The sequence below is a fragment of the Dermacentor variabilis genome, chromosome 5, assembly GCF_050947875.1.
Source record: "Dermacentor variabilis isolate Ectoservices chromosome 5, ASM5094787v1, whole genome shotgun sequence".
Taxonomy (NCBI): domain Eukaryota; kingdom Metazoa; phylum Arthropoda; class Arachnida; order Ixodida; family Ixodidae; genus Dermacentor; species Dermacentor variabilis.
In genome coordinates, this window is record NC_134572.1 from 167,339,447 (window position 1) to 167,361,378 (window position 21,932).

The following is a 21,932-nucleotide window of genomic DNA, read 5'->3' on the forward strand; positions in this document are numbered from 1 at the left end:
GAAGTCTCGTTTATTTAATATGTTACTATGCCTAGTGAAAGCTTTATGGAACTCCTTAACTTCTACCTCAGTTCAAGCTTGGTAGCCTGAGGGAAAAAAATTAGGCTCAAAAGTCTGTCATATATATTGGTTTTCGAGTCGCACCGGTTCTTTGCGATATGTTTTTTTTTTGCGGTAGAGCTGTTAGAACCTCGCTGGGTTTCTCTTGACGTCCGCACTTTCGCGCAGATGGGGGAGAGAGAGGTGAGAGGAAGCGAAAGCAGAGTATAAAGATAGCATCGCGACAGCATTGCACGCGGCCAGGGAGGAGCCTAGCGGGGGAGAAGGAGTGGCGCGGCGGAAGCACAGGTGGTATGACATCATTGCTATCCGATAAAAACCCACGCGCTAGTTTCTGCGGTCATCTTTCTCGCAGTGTAAAAAATTATGCGTGGCTTTGCTATCTAAAGCACCCGAGACCAGCGGAGCTGGGGAAGCCCAGTAAAAGACTAAGCGCGTGGTTTGGCGCTACTTTAATGGCCTTCTCCCAGCTCCGCTGGCCTCTGGTGTTGGCGATAGCAGAGCCACGCATAACTTCAGTTGCTTAGATCGGGTTATGGAAGAGTAATTGGAAGGCCTTCTGATAAGGGAGTTCAGACAGATGATTATCTATTGCCAGTTGAGTGAATTCTTCGAGCAGAAAATGACTAACATAATTGGTCTATTCGTGCAGAAAGGGTGGGGGCTGAGTTTCACGCATGACGATAGGCAAGATAATGTGTTGCAGTTTCTTGATATTGCCGTCTCTTTTAATGCAAGTAATTTATGCTGGCACTTTTTCTCCCAGACCAAAAAAGTCATTAGGTTCGTCCGCCCCCCCCCCCTCCCCCCACTGTAAATTAGACAAATCCGATATCGCTGTAAACCCTCTGCAGTCTTTAGTCGGTGTGTCGTGTCACCACACAATGACACATGCATTTTCAAGACAAATTTCTAGATTACAGGCATTTGGCTATCCTAGTATCGTTATGGTTTTGCTGCCCGAAAGGCTTTTAAAAAACTAAAGAAAGAAGCGCTACTCATGTTCATACATACACAAAGGCGGCAAAAATTTGTGATTGTGCCTAATTTACACGCGTTCTTGCGTCAGGTAAACAATGTGTGCATTAAATTTAATGTTGATGTGGTTCCTTTTCTTGAAGAAGAAATAACAAAGAGGGCAGATACTTTGGAAAAAGTTTGTGGTGTGGGGGATCTCACATATGCTCTTGGGACAAGGGTACAACAAGCAGTAGTGCATAGCTTCCATCAGCTTATGCAGCTCCAGCGCGACTTCCGTTTCCCCAATGGTGCTTGGCTGAAGCAAGAATTCGACTAATGGTACCAGGAATACGAACAAAAGCACAGCTCTCGTCTCCAGCACTCAAGCAGCTTTCACTGCTCTTGTTGTACGACACAGGCAACGAGCATCATCTTCTATGTATTGACGCTTCAACCACGGTGAATGGGTCTGCAGGATCGGTGATCATTCCTGCAGAAACCTCAACCCTAAAGGTTCCACTGCCTCACCCGACTACATCGACTGCTGCGGAGCTCACTGCTATTCGTTGTGCACTTCGTGTAATTTCTGATAAGCTGCCCCTGAAATGCAGCGTATTCAGTGACTCCAAGGCTGCTCTTCATTGTTTGGTTTCTGCGTTAGGCCGCGGGATCCACGAACAAGTTCTAGAAATCAAACTGCTGCTTCACCACTTCGTCGAGCAAGGACACGAAATCACGTTACAGGGGATTCTAAGCCACTGTGAAATAATGGGCAATGAATATGCCAATGCAGCAGCACGATCTGCACATTAGGCGGGCTTGCAAGACTTCACTCCATTCTCATGAACAGACGCAACATTGAAAATTCATGTGCTTCCAAATCAAGTCATAAGACCTTTATGGAAAACACCAAGCTTGGAGGACACGCATCTACACCGACTCGACCCGCCCCTTCGAATTCGACCCCCATCTGGACTCTCTCGACTCGAGACAGCAGTACTTTGCCGACTCTGGCTTGGTGTCGTTTTCACAAGATCTATCGCCTTCATAATCGGCATGGGCGAGAGCGTGGCTTGCAGTCACTGCGGCGACGAGGAGACTACATAACAGATACTCTGCCACTGTCCTCGATACAGCGGACATCGACTGTCACTAGCGGCCGTGTTGGCACGCCTTGACGACAAGCCAGTTTCAGAACAGACAGTATTGGAATACAGACAGTCTTGAACCGTCGTCGCACCGAAAGTCGGTCAAGGCATTGTTGATACTTTTGCGGCCTATTAGAATAACTATAATTATCCCATCTCGCCCCCTTTTCCCCCGCCTTTCTTTCTGTCCCCGCTTTTCTTTCCGTCTTTACTTCCACTTTCCCTTCCCCTGGTACAGGGTAGCAAACCGGACGCATTCACTCTTGTTAACCTTCCTGCCTTTCACTCAGTTGAATCTCTCTATCTAGTGCAAACAATAATAAAGGCATTGGGATGGGAAAAGACAGCTCTTGTGCGGGGCAAGGTGAGGACTACAGACAAGTCCCTGAGCCATTGGCATCAGCGCCTTGTCTGTCGTCCTCACTTCGTCCCATCCAAGCGCTGTTTGTTGCCGTCCCAATGATGTATCAACCAGCACAGACCAGCACACTACTTCAGCCCAAAAGGGAATTTGTTGCACCTTTCATATACTAATTCCTGCTAGCCGAATTACTACACATAGAAAATGCCCATGGGTGCACGAAAAATCGAGGACGACGGACTGACCACGGCCGGAGATCCTGCGAATAACACCAACGCCTGATCGTTCATGTGTGCTTCATGCCAACGGTTGCGCATTCGAACGATCACGTTCGTCCAATTCGGTTTCCTGCTCGCATTTCGCAGCACAATCCCGCGAGCGGTGGTCGAACGGGCGAAACGTTCACGCAGCTCCCCGACCTCAAGCCAAAAAGGAGGAGCCCATTCCCGTTCGCGCCCGAGTAACCCCGCCGTTAGGTGGCGCGAGCGGTGCAACACTCGCGCCATCCCTCGTAATACGCTGCAACCGCACCGACCGCCACCGGCGCTTAGCCACGTGAAGAAGCCGAATTACAGAAGATGCAAGAGTTATGAGGGGAAAACATCAGGGGATGCGTGAAAGTCGAGCATCCCCACTGGTGTTAATTGCTATGTGAAATGTTAATTGTCGAAGCAATGTTGTCTATTCCTTTGTACTGCAAAAAAGCATACATTGGGCAGAGCGCTGCTTGATTTTGAACCTACGTCAGCACCACAATTGGCTAATGCCTGCACCGGGTTTGCACTTGTATGCTCCTTGCGCAAAGCGTGCGTGCGCTCCGGAATTTTCGTGTACTTCACTGTTGGATCGCAATTAGGACTCGCCAACAAGGGAGATAGCTGAAAGCTTTTCTTGTAAGAAAAAACTGTGATATTTGTGTGAGTTCATCTTCGATCTCACTGTTATCATGTGAAAGGTAATTTCTGGATGGCACCTTGTTTTAGAGTAATTTTTCCTTTCCGTTTTGTTTCTTCTCTTTTCGTGTTTTTCGCAAGTATCTATTTCGTCGGTGAATAACGCTTAGTTCAGGTCAGTGCTCTTTGCGTCCGGCTCTTTCTTCGTTGTGTTTTTTGCGTTTCCAATCAACCATGAGTCTTTATGAACTGGCCCGGTTATCTACTCTACTGTAGAAAACGCATAGGGCTGTGAAATGCAGCAGCAACATATACATCGGCAAGTTGCAGTGTGCATTGTGAGAGGGACATTGTATCTCGGTTCGATCTATAATCGTAGCCTCCACACCCTTTCATCATCATCATCATCATCATCATCATCATCACCATCATCATCATCATTCTGTTTACCCCCACTGCAGGGCAAAGGCCTCTCCCATACTTCTCCAACTACACCCGTCATGTACTAATTGCGGCCATGTTGTCCCTGCAAACGTCTTAATGTCATCCGCCCACCTAACTTTCTGCCGCCCCCTGCTACGCTTCCCTTCCCTTGGAATCCAGTCCATAACCCTTAATGACCATCAGTTATCTTCCCTCCTCATCACATGTCCGGCCCATGCCCATTTGTTTTTCTTGATTTCAACTAAGATGTCATTTACCCGCGTTTGTTCCCTCATCCAATCTGCTCTTTTCTTATCCCTTAACGTTACACCCATCATTCTTCTTTCCATAGGTCGTTGCGTCGTCCTCAATTTCAGCAGAACCGTTTTCGTAAGCCTCCAGGTTTTTGCCCCATATGTGAGTACTGGTAAGGCACAGCTGTTATACACTTTTCTCTTGAGGGATAGTGGCAACCTGCTGTTCATGATTTGAGAATGCCTGCCAAACGCACCCCAGCCCATTCTTATTCTTCTGGTTATTTCAGTCTCATGATCCGGATCCGTGGGCACTACCTGCCCTAAGCAGATGTATTCCCTTACCACTTCCAGTGCCTCGCTACCTATCGTAAACTGCTCTTCTCTTCCGAGACTGGCCGGCTCTACCTGTGGATTGTGAGCTACCTCAGCAGCCGTTTCGTTTATATGTCCACGCCTGATGGAGACACTAACCGTCATCAGGTATGCCGTGGAGTTCCTCAGGGAGGAGTTCTCAGCCCAACATTATTTAATGTGGCACTGATTGGCCTGGTGAACGAGCTTCCACCTCACATCCACATCAGTGCATATGCAGATGACATCTGCATCTGGGCTTCTGGTACAACACGTCCACAACTACGTGCGAAATTACAACGGGCTGTGTCATCTACCTCACGATACATACGGCGTCAGGGTTTGCGCTTAGCTGCCGAAAAATGTGCTGTGGTTGCATTCACGCGCAAATCCGTCTGCCGCTACCCGATCTCCATTAACGGTGTCATAATACCTTATGTCTCTCACCACAGATTCTTGGGCATTATCATCGACCGCGGTTTGTCATGGACGAGGCATGCTAATATGTTGAAGCAAAAACTTAATCTGTTTTGCCATGTTCTTCGCTTCGCAACAGGCATGAAATGGGGCCCCACGGAAGGCTCATTACTAAGACTTTATCAGTCTCTTTTCGTAGGCTACATTCGATACAGCCTTCCGATACTCTCAAACTTGAGCATTTCCTGCTTACGGACATTAGAGAGCGTCCAAGCGCAGGCACTCAAAATATGCCTCGGGTTGCCACGGCGTGCCTCCAACAAAGGCACAATTGAGGAAGCCCACGTATGCCCATTACCGATATACCTGTCCCACGAACCACTTCGTGTGTATTTACGCTTACTGACACGACACCATTGCCATCCATTGATGTCGGTTCTACATGAGCGACCGGACAGCAGTTTCACAAGTGCACTCCGCTGCCATCTACCCCACATAACATCAGGCTATGCCCTTCCATATCACCCCGTCAAACCACCATGGGTGATGGCTCAACCTTCCGTATGCGTACATGTCCCCGGCATACTAAAGAAATCATTGATTCCCGTCAGTGGACTACAACAACTTGCTCTCGCGTACATCTGGTCAGAATACCAGACATATGTTCATGTTTACACAGACGGCTCCGCGTCATCTAAGGCATCGACAGCAGCTGTGGTGATACCAGCCCAACAGATGACTCGAGCTTTCATACTAGACCATAATTCAACATCAACCGCTGCAGAGCTTGTGGCTATTCGGGAAGCGATTCGCCACATTTGCGGGGAAAGACCTCAAGAGTGGTGCATTTTCACGGACTCAAAACCCGCGCTGCAAATTTTGGGATGCTTCCTGCGCCACACCGCATATCAGGTTCTGGCCCTGCAGATCACCGAGCTACTTTCATACGCTCAAGAAAAACACCACCGCATAGTGTTCCAATGGATCCCGGGACACTGTGGGCTCAACGGTAATGAGATGGCCGATGCTGCAGCAAGGCGCGCCCTCAGCAATGGTCTGCGAACTGTCGTGCCATTCTCCAGACCGGACATCACATGCCTCCTGTCGGAATTAATGAGGAGTGCGACGAGAAGATACTGGGCCCAGCCAGACGCTCGTCACGTCCGCCTTAAAAGCCTGGATCCCGATATGAAATTTCCCATTCTGCGTGGAATTCCACGCCCTCATACATGCCTGATACACAGACTGCGCTTAGGCGTCGCCTTCACGCGCAAATATTTGCACATTATTGGACGGACAGACTCCCCGGACTGTTCAGTGTGTGGCGCTGTAGAGACTATAGAACATGTGCTTGTGGTGTGCCCTGAGTATGCGCGAGAAAGACTGACATTAGCAGATACATTGAGGCATTTACACAATGGACCACTGTCGGAGGACCTCTTGCTAGGCGCGTGGCCACAGAGTTGGCAGACGACAGAGACAATGCGTGCACTTTCACGTTTCCTAGGTGACACGGGCCTGGACTCACGCCTGTGATACCAGTTGTGTAATGTGTCATTCACCTCGTTCCTCCCATTATCATCCCCCATTGTGACCCTTTTTCTTCCCCTCTTCCCCTTCCCTTACGTAGAGTAGCAGGCCAGATGCTCCATTATCCGGCCGACCTCTCTACATTTTCCAATCATTAAAATACTTCTTCTTCTTCTTCTTCCGAGACTGTTAAACATTACTTTAGTTTTCTGCAGATTAATTTTCAGACCCACCCTTCTGCTTTGCCTCTCCAGGTCAGTGAGCATGCATTGCAATTGGTCTCCTGAGTTACTAAGCAAGGCAATATCATCAGCGAATCGCTAGTTGCTAAGGTATTCTCCATCAACTTTTATCCCCAATTCTTCCCACTCCAGGTGTTTGAATACCTCCTGTAAACATGCTGTGAATAGCATTGGAGAAATGTATCTCCTTGTCTGACGCCTTTTTGATTGGGATTTTGTTGCTTTCTTTATGGAGGACTACGGTGGCTGTGGAGCCGCTATAGATATCTTCCAGTATTTTTACATATGGCTCATCTACAGCCTGATTTCGTAATGCCGCCATGACTGCTGAGGTTTCGACTGAATCAAACGCTTTTTCGTAATCAATGAAAGCTATACATAAGGTTTCATTGATTACGAAAAAACGTTTACCGAAAATCGTTTACCCTTTACCGTATTCTAAAGTACCGATAAATGCACATACTTAGCATCTACTGAAGTGCAGCCTGGAGGAAAGTATATACCATCTGTGAATTTTACCCTTGTCAACACAACTACGTTTGTGTCTAGCAAAGGGTAGGACAGTTCCATAGGCGTCCTGCAAGCCGCCCATGAAGCATGCCGCGATGCCTCTTTGGAAGCGTCATTCTTTTGCTGAGAACGATATTAAGGACTTGCTTGCAGGCCACAACGTCTGAATTAGGCTAGTTTGGCGTGTAACGCGAGGTTTTGTGCTGTTCTGTGAGTGCAAGTTATAGAATTGAAGGTTCTCGTTATAGCTTATCAGGTGCCTCTGCCGCTACAGCATTTCCGATAGACAGTGTGTAGCTTATGCGCAATAAACTCTATAATAAAAACGAAGCGCCTTGAGCAGGCGTGGGCTACTATTTTTCTTGGGGGGCCGCATGCGAAGCTAGCTCCCGTATTTCGTAAACGGGCCTTCGCTCGACTCCTGTAATTGACTCTGCCGAGTCGAACCAACAGGCCGGTGCATTTCGATCGGTAACGTCATGCTGCCCTCCCCGACTGGCATTAAATCTAATGGGGATGCTCCCGAGTAAGCCACGGTGGTTTTGACGTCACCACTTTTGTCACGCTGGGCATGGCAATAGAAATATCGGTGCAAAAAGCATGACGTCATAAACGAGAGTGAATGGGTCGTCAATCTAGCTGGAATCCGTAGGGGCGCCGGGCTCTGCATCGCTCAAGACACTCTTGCGTTTCACGAACGCTATAGACTCCGTCTTTTTCGGTCGTGTAACGCCTTGAAAACAGGCTCTCGGCACGAGTGTAGTGCACCGACCTAGAAAAGCGGTTGATATCGATATTATTGTTAAATGTCGCTATGATAAGGCCAAGTATATAAGACATAGATGGTGTTTTAGTTAAATTGTCATGCTTATCAAACGACAACATGACGAAGTGAAGGTCTTTAGCTCATCAGCGTTGCCCCTGTGACCTTTCGATTGATAGAACAAACCGCAGCCGTCTTTGTGGCCTGGCAGCATTCGCCTCGCAACAGCCGACAGTATAGTGAACTACAGTAAACCGTAGCTGAGAGTGGCTGCGATCACGCTGCATGGCTCAGAAAAAGTTGCGGCCGCTATGTCTGCTGCTTCTTGTTTCGTGGGCAGAATTTTTGATTCACGTTGCATCTGTTAGTCGGCGTTATTATGGTTGATAATGTCCACGTCTGTATTCTGACCGACTTGTCATCATCAGGAGTAATGATCCTCCGGATTGATTTCGAAGAACACGAATGATGGAACGGCCGGTTTGCCCGTATTGGTTACCTTCAAGACCGAGTGCTACTGAGAGATCTCTGATCATCGACGCAAGAACGGGACAGAAAATATGGGCCACTAAGCCACTTTCCAGGAAGCCACTTTAACTCAGGAAGAGAACCTTAGTGTTGAAGCAATGAACGACAATCTTGTGGGAATCATTAAGGAGTGTGCAATGGAAGTCGGTGGTAACTCCGTTAGGCAGAATACCAGTAAACTATCGCAGGAGACGAAAGATCTGATCAAGAAACGCCAATGTATGAAAGTCTCTAACCCTACAGCTAGAATAGAACTGGCAGAACTTTCTAAGTTAATCAACAAGCGTAAGACAGCTGACATAAGCAAGTATAATATGGATAGAATTGAACATGCTCTCAGGAACGGAGGAAGCTTAAAAGCAGTGAAGAAGAAACTAGGAATTGGCACGAATCGGATGTATGCGTTAAGAGACAAAGCCGGCAATATCATTACTAATATGGATGAGATAGTTCAAGTGGCTGAGGAGTTCTATAGAGATTTATACAGTACCAGTGGTACCCACGACGATAGTGGAAGAGAGAATAGCCTAGAGGAATTCGAAATCCCACAGGTAACGCCAGAAGAAGTAAAGAAAGCCTTAGGAGCTATGAAAAGGGGGGAGGCAGCTGGGGAGGATCAGGTAACAGCAGAATTGTTGAAGGATGGTGGACAGATTGTTCTAGAGAAACTGGCCACCCTGTATACGCAATGCCTCATGACCTCGAGCGTACCGGAATATCCGAAGAACGCTAACATAATCCTAATCCATAAGAAAGGGGACACCAAAGACTTGAAAAATTATAGACCGATCAGCTTACTGTCAGTTGCCTACAAAGTATTTACTAAAGTAATCGCAAATAGAATCAGGAACACCTTAGACTTCTGTCGACCAAAGGACCAGGCAGGATTCCGTAAAGGCTACTCAACAATAGACCATATTCACACTATCAATCAGATGATAGAGAAATGTGCGGAATATAACCAACCCTTATATATAGCTTTCATTGATTACGAGAAAGCGTTTGATTCTGTCGAAACCTCAGCAGTCATGGAAGCATTGCGGAACCAGGGTGTAGACGAGCCGTATGTAAAAATACTGAAAGATATATATAGCGGCTCCACAGCCACCGTAGTCCTCCATAAAGCAAGCAACAAAATCCCAATAAAGAAAGGCGTCAGGCAGGGAGATACGATATCTCCAATGCTATTCACAGCGTGTTTACAGGAGATATTCAGAGACCTGGATTGGGAAGAATTGGGGATAAAAGTTAATAGAGAATACCTTAGTAACTTGCGATTCGCTGATGATATTGCCTTGCTTAGTAACTCAGGGGACCAATTGCAATGCATGCTCACTGACCTGGAGAGGCAAAGCAGAAGAGTGGGTCTAAAAATTAATCTGCCGAAAACTAATGTAATGTTTAACAGTCTCGGAAGAGAGCAGCAATTTACAATAGGTACCGAGGCACTGGAAGTGGTAAGAGAATACATCTACTTAGGGCAGGTAGTGACGGCGGATCCGGATCATGAGACGGAAATAATCAGAAGAATAAGCATGGGCTGGGGTGCGTTTGGCAGGCATTCTCAGATCAGTGAACAGCAGGTTGCCATTATCCCTCAAGAGAAAAGTTTATAATAGCTGTGTCTTACCAGTACTCACCTACGGTGCAGAAACCTGGAGGCTTACGAAAAGGGTTCTACTCAAACTGAGGACGACGCAACGAGCTATGGAAAGAAGAATAATAGGTGTAACGTTAAGGCATAAGAAAAGAGCATATTGGGTGTGGGAACAAACGCGAGTTAATGACATCTTAGTTGAAATGAAGAAAAATAAATGGGCATGGGCAGGACATGTAATGAGGAGGGAAGATAACCCATGGTCATTAAGGGTTACGGACTGCATTCCAAGGGAAGGGAAGCGTAGCAGGGGGCGGCAGAAAGTTAGAGTGGGCGGATGAGATTAAGAAGTTTGCAGGGACGACATGGCCACAATTACTACATGGCCGGGGTTGTCGGAGAAGTATCGGAGAGGCCTTTGCCCTGCAGTGGGCGCAAATAGGCTGATGATGATGATGAATAGCCACTTTCACGTTGAAGCACATTATGCTGAAGCGTTCTTTTCTGAAGTCACCACCGCGGCATCAAAAAAAAAATGTTGCCGGTGTGTGAAAGCATGACTGACGGGCCACTCGCGTTGCGGGTAATAGCACGGTAAGTGTAATATTCGAGGCTGCACAGGGTTGCACGAAAAGTTTTTGTTTGCGAATTGCTGCCAGTGGGACTTTTGGCGAGGAATCTTCGATTGCTACCGCTTTCTTTAATCAGAAATTCAAAAGACAATGCTCGCGGCTATTTCTAAGGGTACTTACAGTGTCGTGTAAGAAATCTTTTAGTAAAAGAGAAGCAATTATACTAAACATGAGTCAGAGCGTATCTGGCCCAGGACACTACGACTGAGATCACTTGTTTATGCTCGCGAGCAATAACTGAAGGCGATTTCAAAAGTGGTCTGTAGAGCTAACTATTAACTGAAGAGTACGTTTCCTCGGTCCATTTATTTAACGTTTATGTCGATTTGTAGATCGTAGTTTCCACTTCGTGCATCTTTGTTCTTGCGAAATGCTGCGACGCGAACGCCTTTCTACCAATCGCACAAGTGGATCAGCAGCGGCGCCTAATTGCATTGTTGAGTCTCTTGTTGTGAGGCACAGGCTGTTGTGGTATCGCGTCGAAGGGCACCGAATGGAATGAATTTTTTTCTTTGTGTGAAAGCGCGTGAACGCTGTGGAAGCAGGGACCGAATTCACAAAGCTTTTGGTTCGTAGGCGCTGCTTGCCATAGGTCAGCCGCTCTCGCTGATGATATGCCCAACGTCTCGATTGGCTGGGATCAGCATTTCATTTCATTTTTTCATTTCATTTATTTTGTTGTTTGAGACATACAGCTGTCTCAGGGGTTGCAGCAAAAGGCAATATTCTTGCCTGACAAAGGCTGCAGCACCCAAAGCATGTTGACACTCTGAAGCAAACAACAGCACAACAAGTGTTACAATTTTCGAAATATGATAACATATAAAAAACGATTAACAATTCGAATCTCGATCAGAACATGTTAAAAAGGAAAACAAAACAGTAACATTGTAGTACATAAGGAAGTTATACAATAAAGCAGCGAAGAAAATACGTTTTAACAGATTTCTTGAACCTCAAGCTTGATTTCGTGGTTTGTAATTGTTCCAGAATTGTGGGATTATTGTTAAGTAAGGTTGATATTTGAAAGTGTAATGCCTGTTTCCCGTAGTTCGTGCGAGTAAGCGGTATAGAGATTGGGTCATGTCTGAGATTATACGGAGTTTCTTTGGTGGCGAAGGTCTGAATAAACTGTATGTGATCAGCCTGACGGAGACAGAACGCCTCGAGCGATAGCTTATGCAAAAATAGGTGGTCTATATGGAGTATGCCAAGCTTATCAAAAAACGGTTTAGTGTGTGCAAGAACAGGTAGGTTACAAACTGCCCTTACGGCTCTTTTTTGCAGCCTATATAGTGACATAAGGTTAGTTTTGGTAGTAGTTTCCCAGACCAGAAGAGAATAGTGTAGACGAGAGTGTATTAGTGTGTAATATAGCTGTTTCTTTAAACTCGTTGGAATAAGATGCTTTAACATGTTAATCATTCCCGTCGCTCTACGAATGTCAGCTCTGAGGGTCTCCACATGAATGGACCAATACAGGTTTTCGTTAAACCATACGCCTAAAAATTTTACGCACTTCGTATTTTCTATAATGCGCCCCCCAAAATTTAACTCGTAGTGACCCATCAGCTGCTTTCCTTTTGGTCTAAATATGACATACTTTGTTTTTTCGCAGTTCAGTTGTATTCTATTTGAATTTAGCCAACAGTTGAGGTCCCCCATCCATCTATTGGCTACGTTAAATGCTTCTTGAATGTTATGATCAGAGAAGAAAACGCTGGTGTCATCTGCATACAAAGTTATGCACGGTGTGTTTGGGATGTTAACAATATCATTGATATAGAGAAGAAACAAAGTTGGGCCTAGGATTGAACCCTGAGGAACACCGCAGTTTAAATCAAGAAGTTGGGACTTAGAATCTTTTAGGCTAACAAACTGTTTACGGGAGCTGAGATAGTTCTTAAGTATATGCTACACCTCTTATGCCATACCAGGGTAACTTTCGAAGCAAAATATCGTGATTAATAGAGTCAAAAGCCTTTCGGAAATCCAAAAACACTCCAATAGTGTAAGTCTGTTTTTCAAAGTTCTTAATTAAGTGGTCTTTCGCGTGCAAAAGCGCTTGCTCAGTAGACTTTTGTTTCTGAAACCCGAATTGTGCTGGTACTATTGCTTTGTTTTTTGTCAAGTGCCCAACTATTCTTTTATTTAAAATGCGTTCAGGGATTTTAGAAAAGATAGGAAGAACTGAGATGGGTCTGAAATTATTGAGGTTATCTAACGCACCCCCTTTATGCAGTGCCACTACTCTCGCAATTTTCATGAGCACGGGAAATTCACCAGTCCGTAAGACGAGGTTGCAGATGTGCGAAAGCGGCTGACATATTACCTGCGCTACACTCTTTATGGGCTTTGTACTTATTTCGTCCGCTCCGCATGCGCAGTTATTCTTTAGTGTAGATATGACGTCTGCTATCTCTGCTGGGCTTGTTGGGTACAGGAATATAGTGGGCATATCAGAACATCTTTTGTATGCTTCACATCGGCCCACAGGAGCATCGCTACACTGCGCAGCAGAAACCTGGAAATGCGAGTTAAACTTGTTGGCTAGGCATTCCCCTGATAATGTTATCCCGTCGATAACTATTGACTGAGGACAGTTCGTTTTGTTGCCCGTCAATAATTCTCGAAATGTTCTCCAAAGCAGTGAGGGATTGTTTGCAGCTGCGGTGAACTTATTCTGATAGTACTCGCGTTTAGCCTTCTTCATTTTAGAGTTTGTTTTATTTCGAAGCTGCTTGTAGGTTTTCAGGACGTGTGGATCTTTCGATTTAATGAATGTTTCAAATAACTTTTTGCGGCGTTCAATTTCTTTATATAGTTCGTAGGAGACCCAAGGCTTTCTAATTTTTCGGTGCGTTTTGCGCATTTCTAGTGTGAAACAAGTGTCGTAAATTTCTTTAAAGAGTGCTATAAACTTACTGTAAGCCTGGTCAACATTTTTTTCTCTCTCTATTACACTCCAATCGGTGTTAGTTACAAGCTCCTGGAACTTCGTAATGTTATTGTCAGTTATTTTTCTACTTGCTCTCGCTTCTTTCCCATTCTGCGAAACACTACGATGGTTAGAGCGTGGTATAATGCAAAAGATTGGTAAGTGGTCACTGATGCCGCTAGATATTATGCCTGAGACCATTTCGTCACCTAAATGGTTCGTTATACACAAGTCTAACAGTGTACTTGTTTCGACATTAATTCTTGTTGGTGCTTCAATTAAATTCCGACAGCCATAAGAGTGAATAACATCTAGTAGATCATATTTAATAGAGTTCTCATGAAGGAGGTCAATATTAAAGTCACCAGTGAGTAACACGGGCACTTTCAACAATAAGCTGTGCTCCAGGATCCTTTCAACAACTTGCAAAAAAATATTCACACTACCTGTAGGCGGACGGTACAGGACAGCAAGAAGCAGGCCATCACACTCAACCACAAGTGATTCGCAATCATCGTTAACCATACTGTACTCTGTTAACTCGTTGTACAATACGTCATTACGAAAATAGATTGCAACGCCACCACGTCTTCGTTTGGATCGCGAAATAGACACACAGCTGTAACCTTCAAGTTAGGGAATAAAATCATTAGAACTGTACCAGGTTTCTGTAAAAGCCAAGTCATTGAAACTATAGTGCAGAGAGTCAAGAAGCATGTTAACTTCGTCAAATTTGTTCCTGAGGCTTCTAGCATTCATGTGAAAAACTGAGAAGCATTGCTTGTTATGAACATAGTTGCCCACATCTACTTGGAACGTTGCTTGACTATAGTATTGGTTGTCTCTTTGGCTAAGTAGTTCTGCCATTTTATATCAGTGTTACTGACATTGTCAGCTTCTATTCTATCTTGGACAAGTCATCTTCTGACTGAATTCTAATTGCGCGTTCCCCATGACGTTTCCTGACGAACAGCTTTCCTTCCTTTATCCATGTAAACATGTAATCCTTTTCAGTTGCCTTTGCTTTCATTAGCCAAAATAGTCGCTTGTTCGTAGCTGTAAGGTTCTCACGCAAACCCACATTTGATTTCTTCTCCCTCAAGACAGCTCTCTTTCTGAGCCATTCTTCCTTAGTAGTTCGAGACTGAAACCTCAGTAGTATTGGCTGTGTCTTTCCTTGTTTCGCTGGAAGTCTATGAACAGCATCGAGTTCCCTTGTAGTTACAGGCTGCAGACAGAGTTCACTAGCAAGGATGTTAACCTTGCTGAGCAAGTCCTCATTCTCGGTGAACCTTATGCCGTGTATTTCCATATTGTGTCGTCGTCCATACTGCTCAAGTTGGTTAAGGTCATTTCTGAGTTTTTTCGTTTCTTCACAGTCCCCTGACGCTTCAATGGCGGCAACTCTTTTCTCTAACGTGCCAATTTTGTTTAACTGAGCTGTCACCTTATCCAGTAGCGTATCATACTTCTCGGAAACAAGTGTCACCAAGGACTCGATGCCATCCACAGTGGCCTTCAGATCCAGTAACAACTCTACATTTTTATTTATTACGTTTACTTCTAGCAGCTTTTGATTTATGGCAGCTAGCTCATTGAACACATCAGTGATAGAGCGTGCATCTGCTGAGCTGTCAGGATCAATCGTTGCTTTAGGTTTGCAGGCTTCACAGTTCCACTTTTTTTTCCTTTTTCGAGCCATGGTTATTTCGTCCTCCCCCGAACAACTTCCTAAGTGATACCTGCAACCACAACTGACGCATAAAATGGAAGGTGCATCGTCGGGAAAGGTTAGGCTACATGAAGCACACTGAGCAGTATCGGCCATTGCAGAAAATTTGTACACATGCAACAAGAACACTCGCGGCAGCAGCAGCAGCAGCAGGCGGCAATATCAAGTAGCGGCGGAGGAGGCTCAAGTTGTGGTGTATACTGACCTGTGTTTACAGAAAGAATTCCCCGGTTAGGAACGTAGCCACAGGACTAGCGCCACGCCGCTGCTGCCGCAGAGTGCAAATGCAGTCGGTCTTCAGTCGACGTGGCTTCATATACTGGTTCCCGAGTGGCAGCTGCTCCGCGGACAGGCGATGCACTTCACAGCAGGTACGTACGGCGCACCAGTAGATAGTCCCGCCCAACCGCAGGCACCGCGAAGGCAGTCAAGGCACGTGGCAGTGATGCAATTCAGCTTGCAGAAGGAAAAAAAAACTGTACACCTGGCAGAGATGCGCAGACGTAGGGACCTGTGTTTACAGAAAGAATTCCCCGGTTAGAAACGTAGCCACAGGACTAGCGCCACGCCGCTGCTGCCGCAGAGTGCAAATGCTAGCTCATTGAACAGGCTTACGAACGGTTCCAGCGTAAGAACTCTGTGTACCGGCAACAGATTCGGCAGTTGTTGCAGCAATGGAGGCCATGCTGATCTGCACCCGCTCAAGCACGCTGCACTGCAACCCGCACAGATTGAAAATTGACGCGAGCGAAGTGGGCATTTGGCTGGTCAGCGTGCTTATGCCGGTTGATCTTAACGCGAGGCATGCCAATATAAACGAGATACGTCGGACGTATTTGCCTAAGGAAGGGATACATCGGACGTGCTCTTTTTCATAGCCTAATAAAATATACTCTGTAGGGCGCCTGCGACAGTACTAATGGTTCTGGAGATTGCCACGTGCTTGTCAGACCGAAACGGGTTACACTTTGGAGGCCGATTAACGTTGCACAGTACTTGCTTGATATGCGTTGTCACGTGAAGTCTGTGAAAAGTATGTGCTGTAGGTGAAAAGCACGTGTTGAATAAAAACTGAAAGGAAACGATACCTAAAAATAAAATCTGATTGCGTTTGTCGCCTGACAACCAGAGAGAGAGGGCGAGGAAGAGAAACGACGGAAATGCAGGGAGGATAATAGGAATATGTTTGGCTAGCTACCGTACACGGGTGAAGAAGCAAACATGATGTAAAGATATAGGAAGAGAGGAGGGCGTGTACGGAAGCGGAAATTGGCGCGGAAAATTAATGTTCCACGCGTCATTATCAAAGGCTATCACGCAAGCCCGTAGACGTCAGAAAGTTAGCTAGCGCTCTGGCAGCCTTTAACGCGCACGTCTATTGTGACCACTGCCCTATTGTCTTTCTTTGACAGTAGTCGGTTTTCCATTGTCTCTGGCGGAGTACATAGGGCTTGCCTCTTCATGATGGAACGGGGGCAGACGCAATGATGTGAAACATTTTCTTCACAGTCCCAAGCGTCCCACGCAGGGCTGTAGGGCAGGGCATCCATTATTAAGGAGTATGGTGTGGTGAGCGCGACCACTAAGCCACAAATAGTACAACAAATTTTCTTCACACTTTCGGTGCCCGGGCGGTGGCTAGATCTTCAAGTCAGGAACCAGGGAATGCAGGTCACTGATAGTGGAACCCACTAATTTCCACGAGGCTAATGTGCTATCGCATGTCGTAGCGCGAAGTACAGCTTGTGCGTCTGTTATGGCGAGTGTAATTCACACACAATAACCATCTTTCATGCGCAGAAGCTTTATTGTTTACCAAGCAGTTTCGTCAACGGGTTCGTAGACCTCCTTGACGGTTTTCGTGGTGACGATCTTCTCGGCTACCACGGGCGCTTCTGTGGACGGCGGTTTGGGTGCGGGAAGAGGGAGCTCGATGCAGGCAGTTTTCCACGGGTTGTCACACACGTTCAGTGCATGGTTGAAGCGCAGACCACGAGGGCATTCCATCAGCACTGGGAGACCCTGCGGTAACGTTAAAATTGTTGGCACACTTCGATATGAGGAATAAGTTGGGAAGCCTTTGCCGAAACATTTTGTGAAAATCGCAGTTTTATGAAATCGAAGCAAATTATTGATTTTCTATCTGTGGAGTAACATATAGAGCAGCTGCAGAAAACAAGTTGTCCCAGACACCTTGACGAACTCCTTTTTTGTTTCTTTCAGCAGCAGTAGCAGCGGATACACGTAGTACGTCTTACGAAAAATTCTTGTAATACAAGAACTGTAATACAATACAGAAAAATTGTGTGAACACATACAAATGCCATAGCAAAATTACCGAAAAGTGATAATGAACATGCAGCTGGTTTGGCGCCGTAATATGCCTAAGGGTGCAATGCACTCTTACAGCATAATATTTACCTCCGCGCTTATGTTCAGTGCGTCTTCCGAATTTCGGAGTATGCGATGTTAAGCAAGTCAAAATAAGGCATTTGATATATATGGCAGAAGGGATGAAAGCCTGTACTGTAAACATTGCCTGTGCTCGAACTACGGGTCAGTAATTCCCGAGACTCAGCACATCTAGCTGAATAATAACGTTCCTTTTCCCATATTTGGGCCAGATTGCTTAGGTTATTTACATGCTTTAGGGTTTTTAGTATGGACTTGATACGTAAGCGTTCATTGTATAAATTACGGACGTTAATGATTCCACTTTCTCTAAAGTAACTGTGGGAGGTTGAGGCACCTTAAGGTGCATTATATATGGCGCAGATAAATTTATTTTGTACTAGTTCCTTCGCTTCGTCCCTCAAACCAATGTTTTGCGAATCGAATACGAATCGACTAGTGCCAAAAGTCTCCGCCTATTTATTACCCGTTATGTCGCATGCTTCATTAAAAATTCGAATGGAGCAATAAATCCAATAACCAGAATCGTACGGAGTATGCCTGGTCGTGAATTTGTAAAACGAAGGTTTAAAAAGGCACTCTTGTCATTGCGTGACATTCTGTGTATACATTGGAGAATAAAAGTGAAATTTGTGTTGAATGCAGCAGTCACACGACGAAGAAAGCACTACTCTTTCATCGCTGCCAATGGTGCCACTATTTTATGAAATATTATTGCAAACAAGTGAAATCAGATTTCATGCAGAGCGAACAGATCTGGAGCCTCGATGACTGGTACCAAAAGGTACCTAATGCCGAATCTCAAATGTGAGCAAAATTTCAGAGGGAAGGATTTTGGTTTTGATGAAAAATTCTTGATTCTTTAACGACAAAGTGCGCACTGCACAACTCCCCGTTTATTTTGTAATGTTTACCGTGGGGCAGGTCGTATTTTCTTAAGTGCCACTTCAGTTTGCAAGTTAGACCGTTCACAGCTGGCAGTGTGAGGTATTCGCAAACTATTCGAAAAAAAAAGAATATTCGCATTATCGAGAACTGACTATACAATTGATGGAACTAATTGAACAGGACAGTATTGGATTCGTCAGTCGAAAGTTTCGAATGTTCGTACCATCCAAGAGTGCATTAAGATAGGTATCCCTCGGTAGTGTGGCTTCCAATTTCGCATCAAGAGTATTGTTACCCGAAAAGAAGGATAGCAAACCAGTCGTTGCTGTTTTATGAAGAGTGTGGCCCGCATATTGGGATCTCAGAGCGCCGGTGGCTCTTACGCCACATGCCCCTCGTGTGACGACATGGTGGCACCTCCCTTACATTTTGTCGGTGCTTCAACTATATTAAACCGGAGGTTATTCTCACAATCTGCGGAGTCATCTGAAGAAACACTCAATACAGTGATGCTCACATACAACAAACTTCGTAGGTTTGTTCATGTGGCCGAAGAGACGGGAAAAATATTTTCGAGAGTATTAAAGAAACCGGAAGGGCATGTTGTTATGGGGTCTTAACGATTTCGATAGCTGGATGTTTAAGGCTACAATATTGTTGCTGGGCTAGTTGGTACATCTCATTCTTCGAAGTTAAGACGCAACTAAGGGCTGAAAATAGCTTTGGGATAGGAAAGAGCGTCATACTTGCAACTAGTTTATTGAAAGCAGATTGGATCACATTTATAGGCGAAGGAGGCCATGTGCGCGCATATGTTTGCGCAAAATACTCAAAGTCTGCAGCATTATGCAATAATACATTAGAGAAACTGTAGCTTCTGATGCTCTTTCCTGTCCTAAAACCTTTCCACTCTTGGTTGCGCCCTAACTTCAGGGAATAAGCTGGCTATTAATAGATCACGGTTGAAAAAAAGGTTAAAAGTAGTATATGAAGTAAGCTTTGCTGTCAAGTCCTTGGGTTTGTCACAAAGAAAATAAAGCCATATATGAGTTGCTCTAGCAGTTGCTTAAGCTGTAATTGCAGCCTTGCGGTGGATACCCTTTTGCTTTTAACAATATGTGATGCCCTGTGTTTGCTGCAAGGAATAGTTCTTACATGAAAAGATTTAAGTTCACTTCAGGTTATTTAGTGATAGTGTTCTAAAATTCTCGACGCTGTATTTAACTTCTAACCATATTTTATTAGTCGTGTATATATATATATATATATATATATATATATATATATATATATATATATATATATATATATTTCAACGATAACTACGGTCATTCAGTTCAGCGCATTAAAGAGAAACGTTGGATGCTCGTAGCGCATGGACTTTGTGTTATTAGGCATTTGTTTTCGATAGTTTTGGCTATAATATTCAGAATTCTGAAAGATGGATGCTTTCATTTATTGAGCTGTTATGAATCCGTACTAGGCATTAAACCGGTAAACTGAAGAGGTGCACTTCTGCTTGCACCATGCAGTGCGCCAGAGAAAAGATTTTAATGCCTCTGCGGTTGAAAAGGTGAATGTGTCCACAGAATACATTGAAGCTTTGGACCTTGGATCCGCGAAGCTCTTTTCCGGGCTCTGTAAAATTCCGTTTTTGAGAGGCTGCAGTGAATTCAGAAAGGTCTTCAAATGTATCTATGCAGCATCGTACTCCCTGCATAAATATGCCGGAGGCATTGCATTTTATGTTGATTGCCTGTTTCTTGTGTGCACAGTCATTTGAAGGCAGGGAGAAAATCAGGTAGTGCACCAAGAAGATGACATTAATGTAGTAGGCAGTTCAGCCTTCAGGAACAGTAGAAAAGTTTGGGAGGACGTTAAAGCTTCGACATTAAGAGTGGAACGCCATAGCATTCAAAAATTGCTGACTGATTTTCACACTTCCCGGCAACTGCAGCTTTGTAACCTAAAGTTTTCCGGGAAAGGCTAGCGACGAACGCTATGCACGAAGCCGAGCTTTCTGGTTCTTTTTTTTTTTTGGTGGCGTCGCAAAGGAACCGAGCGGGCCGCGCCTCTCCTTCTAAGACAGACCTCAAACGGCAGCTGGAAGAGGGATTGTGTTTGAGTTTCGGCTTAATAGAAATACGCTTTCTCATATATTCAAATTACAATCCGACGCTGTCATGTCTGTAGGTTGTGTGTAAGTCGTACTTTAGTAATTTGTTGACGCAATTTACTTAGAGAAATTCAATTAGTTCAGTAACGCCTAGGCGGTGCGCTAAGGGCCTGCGTGGTTCGAGATGAGTTTCTTGGCCGCGGATGTGGCACCGACGCCGACACCATATTTTCTATCGCGTTATTTATATTTATATCGCGTTAAAACGTGCGACTTAGCGTTCTCTAGTATGCTTTCGCTTCAGAAAAACATATCGAAGTTTTCTCTTGCGCGCTAGCGCTTGATATTAAAATACTAGAGATGTAAAACGTTGAAGTTTTATTGTAGTGATGGGTGAACTGATTCAAGATCCGTCTTCAAAGCAGCTCTGCATTGGGGCCAAGGTTACCAATTTGGACTCTTGGTAAGGGCAGAGACAGTCGGCGCTTGGAGAAGTTGCTGGGAGCGGCATGTCCATGCAGATGTTTCTTTTTTATTCTTAAACCCGTATATCCGAATCTACAGCACAATTCAGTATTTTTAACGAAGGCCAAATGCGCTGTGCACGCGGAAAGAGCTTCACCTGAGAACACATGTAGAACGTAGAGCAGTTGAACAGGTTCGGAAGAAAAGTGACGTTGGCTCCCTTGTCGTCCACGATAGGGCAGCCCGCGAATTCCTGAGCATCGACCGCCGAGCTGCCCACCACAGCAACAACAAATGCCACAAGAACGGGCAGCATGACTTTAAGATGCATGACTGCTACTAGTGGCTTCCTGCAATAAATAAATAAATAAATAAATAAGTATAATGACGTCGCACCGTCTGTATGATGTTGTATCTACTGACTGGTTGCGGGGAGAATTGGCTGTGTAAGTATGTTATGGTCACAATATCACATCACAGTAGGCATTCCGACGTTTACCTCTGATGTAATGGTGCTGAGAGAGTTCTACTGGAAAGACCAATGGAGGATTGCTCAGACATCAACTGATATGCGCAAGATGTAGAATATATAATGAGATCACTAAATAAAGGAAGCGAGAGTGAAAATGTTAAAAATGAACTGAGCTAAATTTCTCATTCACATTCCCACCAAGAAGTAATGGCCATTGCGCAGCAATGTTTGTGTGTA

At 45.1% G+C, this 21,932-nt stretch overlaps 1 protein-coding gene across 1 annotated transcript; it reads right to left on the reverse strand.

Moving 5' to 3' along the window:
• Nucleotides 1-17,130: 17,130 nt before the first annotated feature.
• LOC142583319 (uncharacterized) lies at nt 17,131-21,582 on the reverse strand. The gene is made up of 2 exons (XM_075693743.1): nt 21,381-21,582; nt 17,131-17,364 (listed from the first exon to the last, which is right to left on the reverse strand). Exons 1-2 carry the CDS (start codon nt 21,552-21,554, stop codon nt 17,155-17,157), a joined length of 384 nt encoding a protein of 127 aa, XP_075549858.1. The 5' UTR covers nt 21,555-21,582; the 3' UTR covers nt 17,131-17,154.
• Nucleotides 21,583-21,932: the final 350 nt, after the last annotated feature.

What these genes read in the sequence shown, in the direction of transcription:
- LOC142583319 (XM_075693743.1), bottom strand. Translation starts at nt 21,554, where the DNA reads ATGCATCTTAAAGTCATGCTGCCCGTTCTTGTGGCATTTGTTGTTGCT. An exon ending in CGTTCTACATGTGTTCTCAG is followed by an intron (nt 17,365 to 21,380) that starts GTGAAGCTCTTT and finishes ACGTTACCGCAG; the next exon opens with GGTCTCCCAGTGCTGATGGA.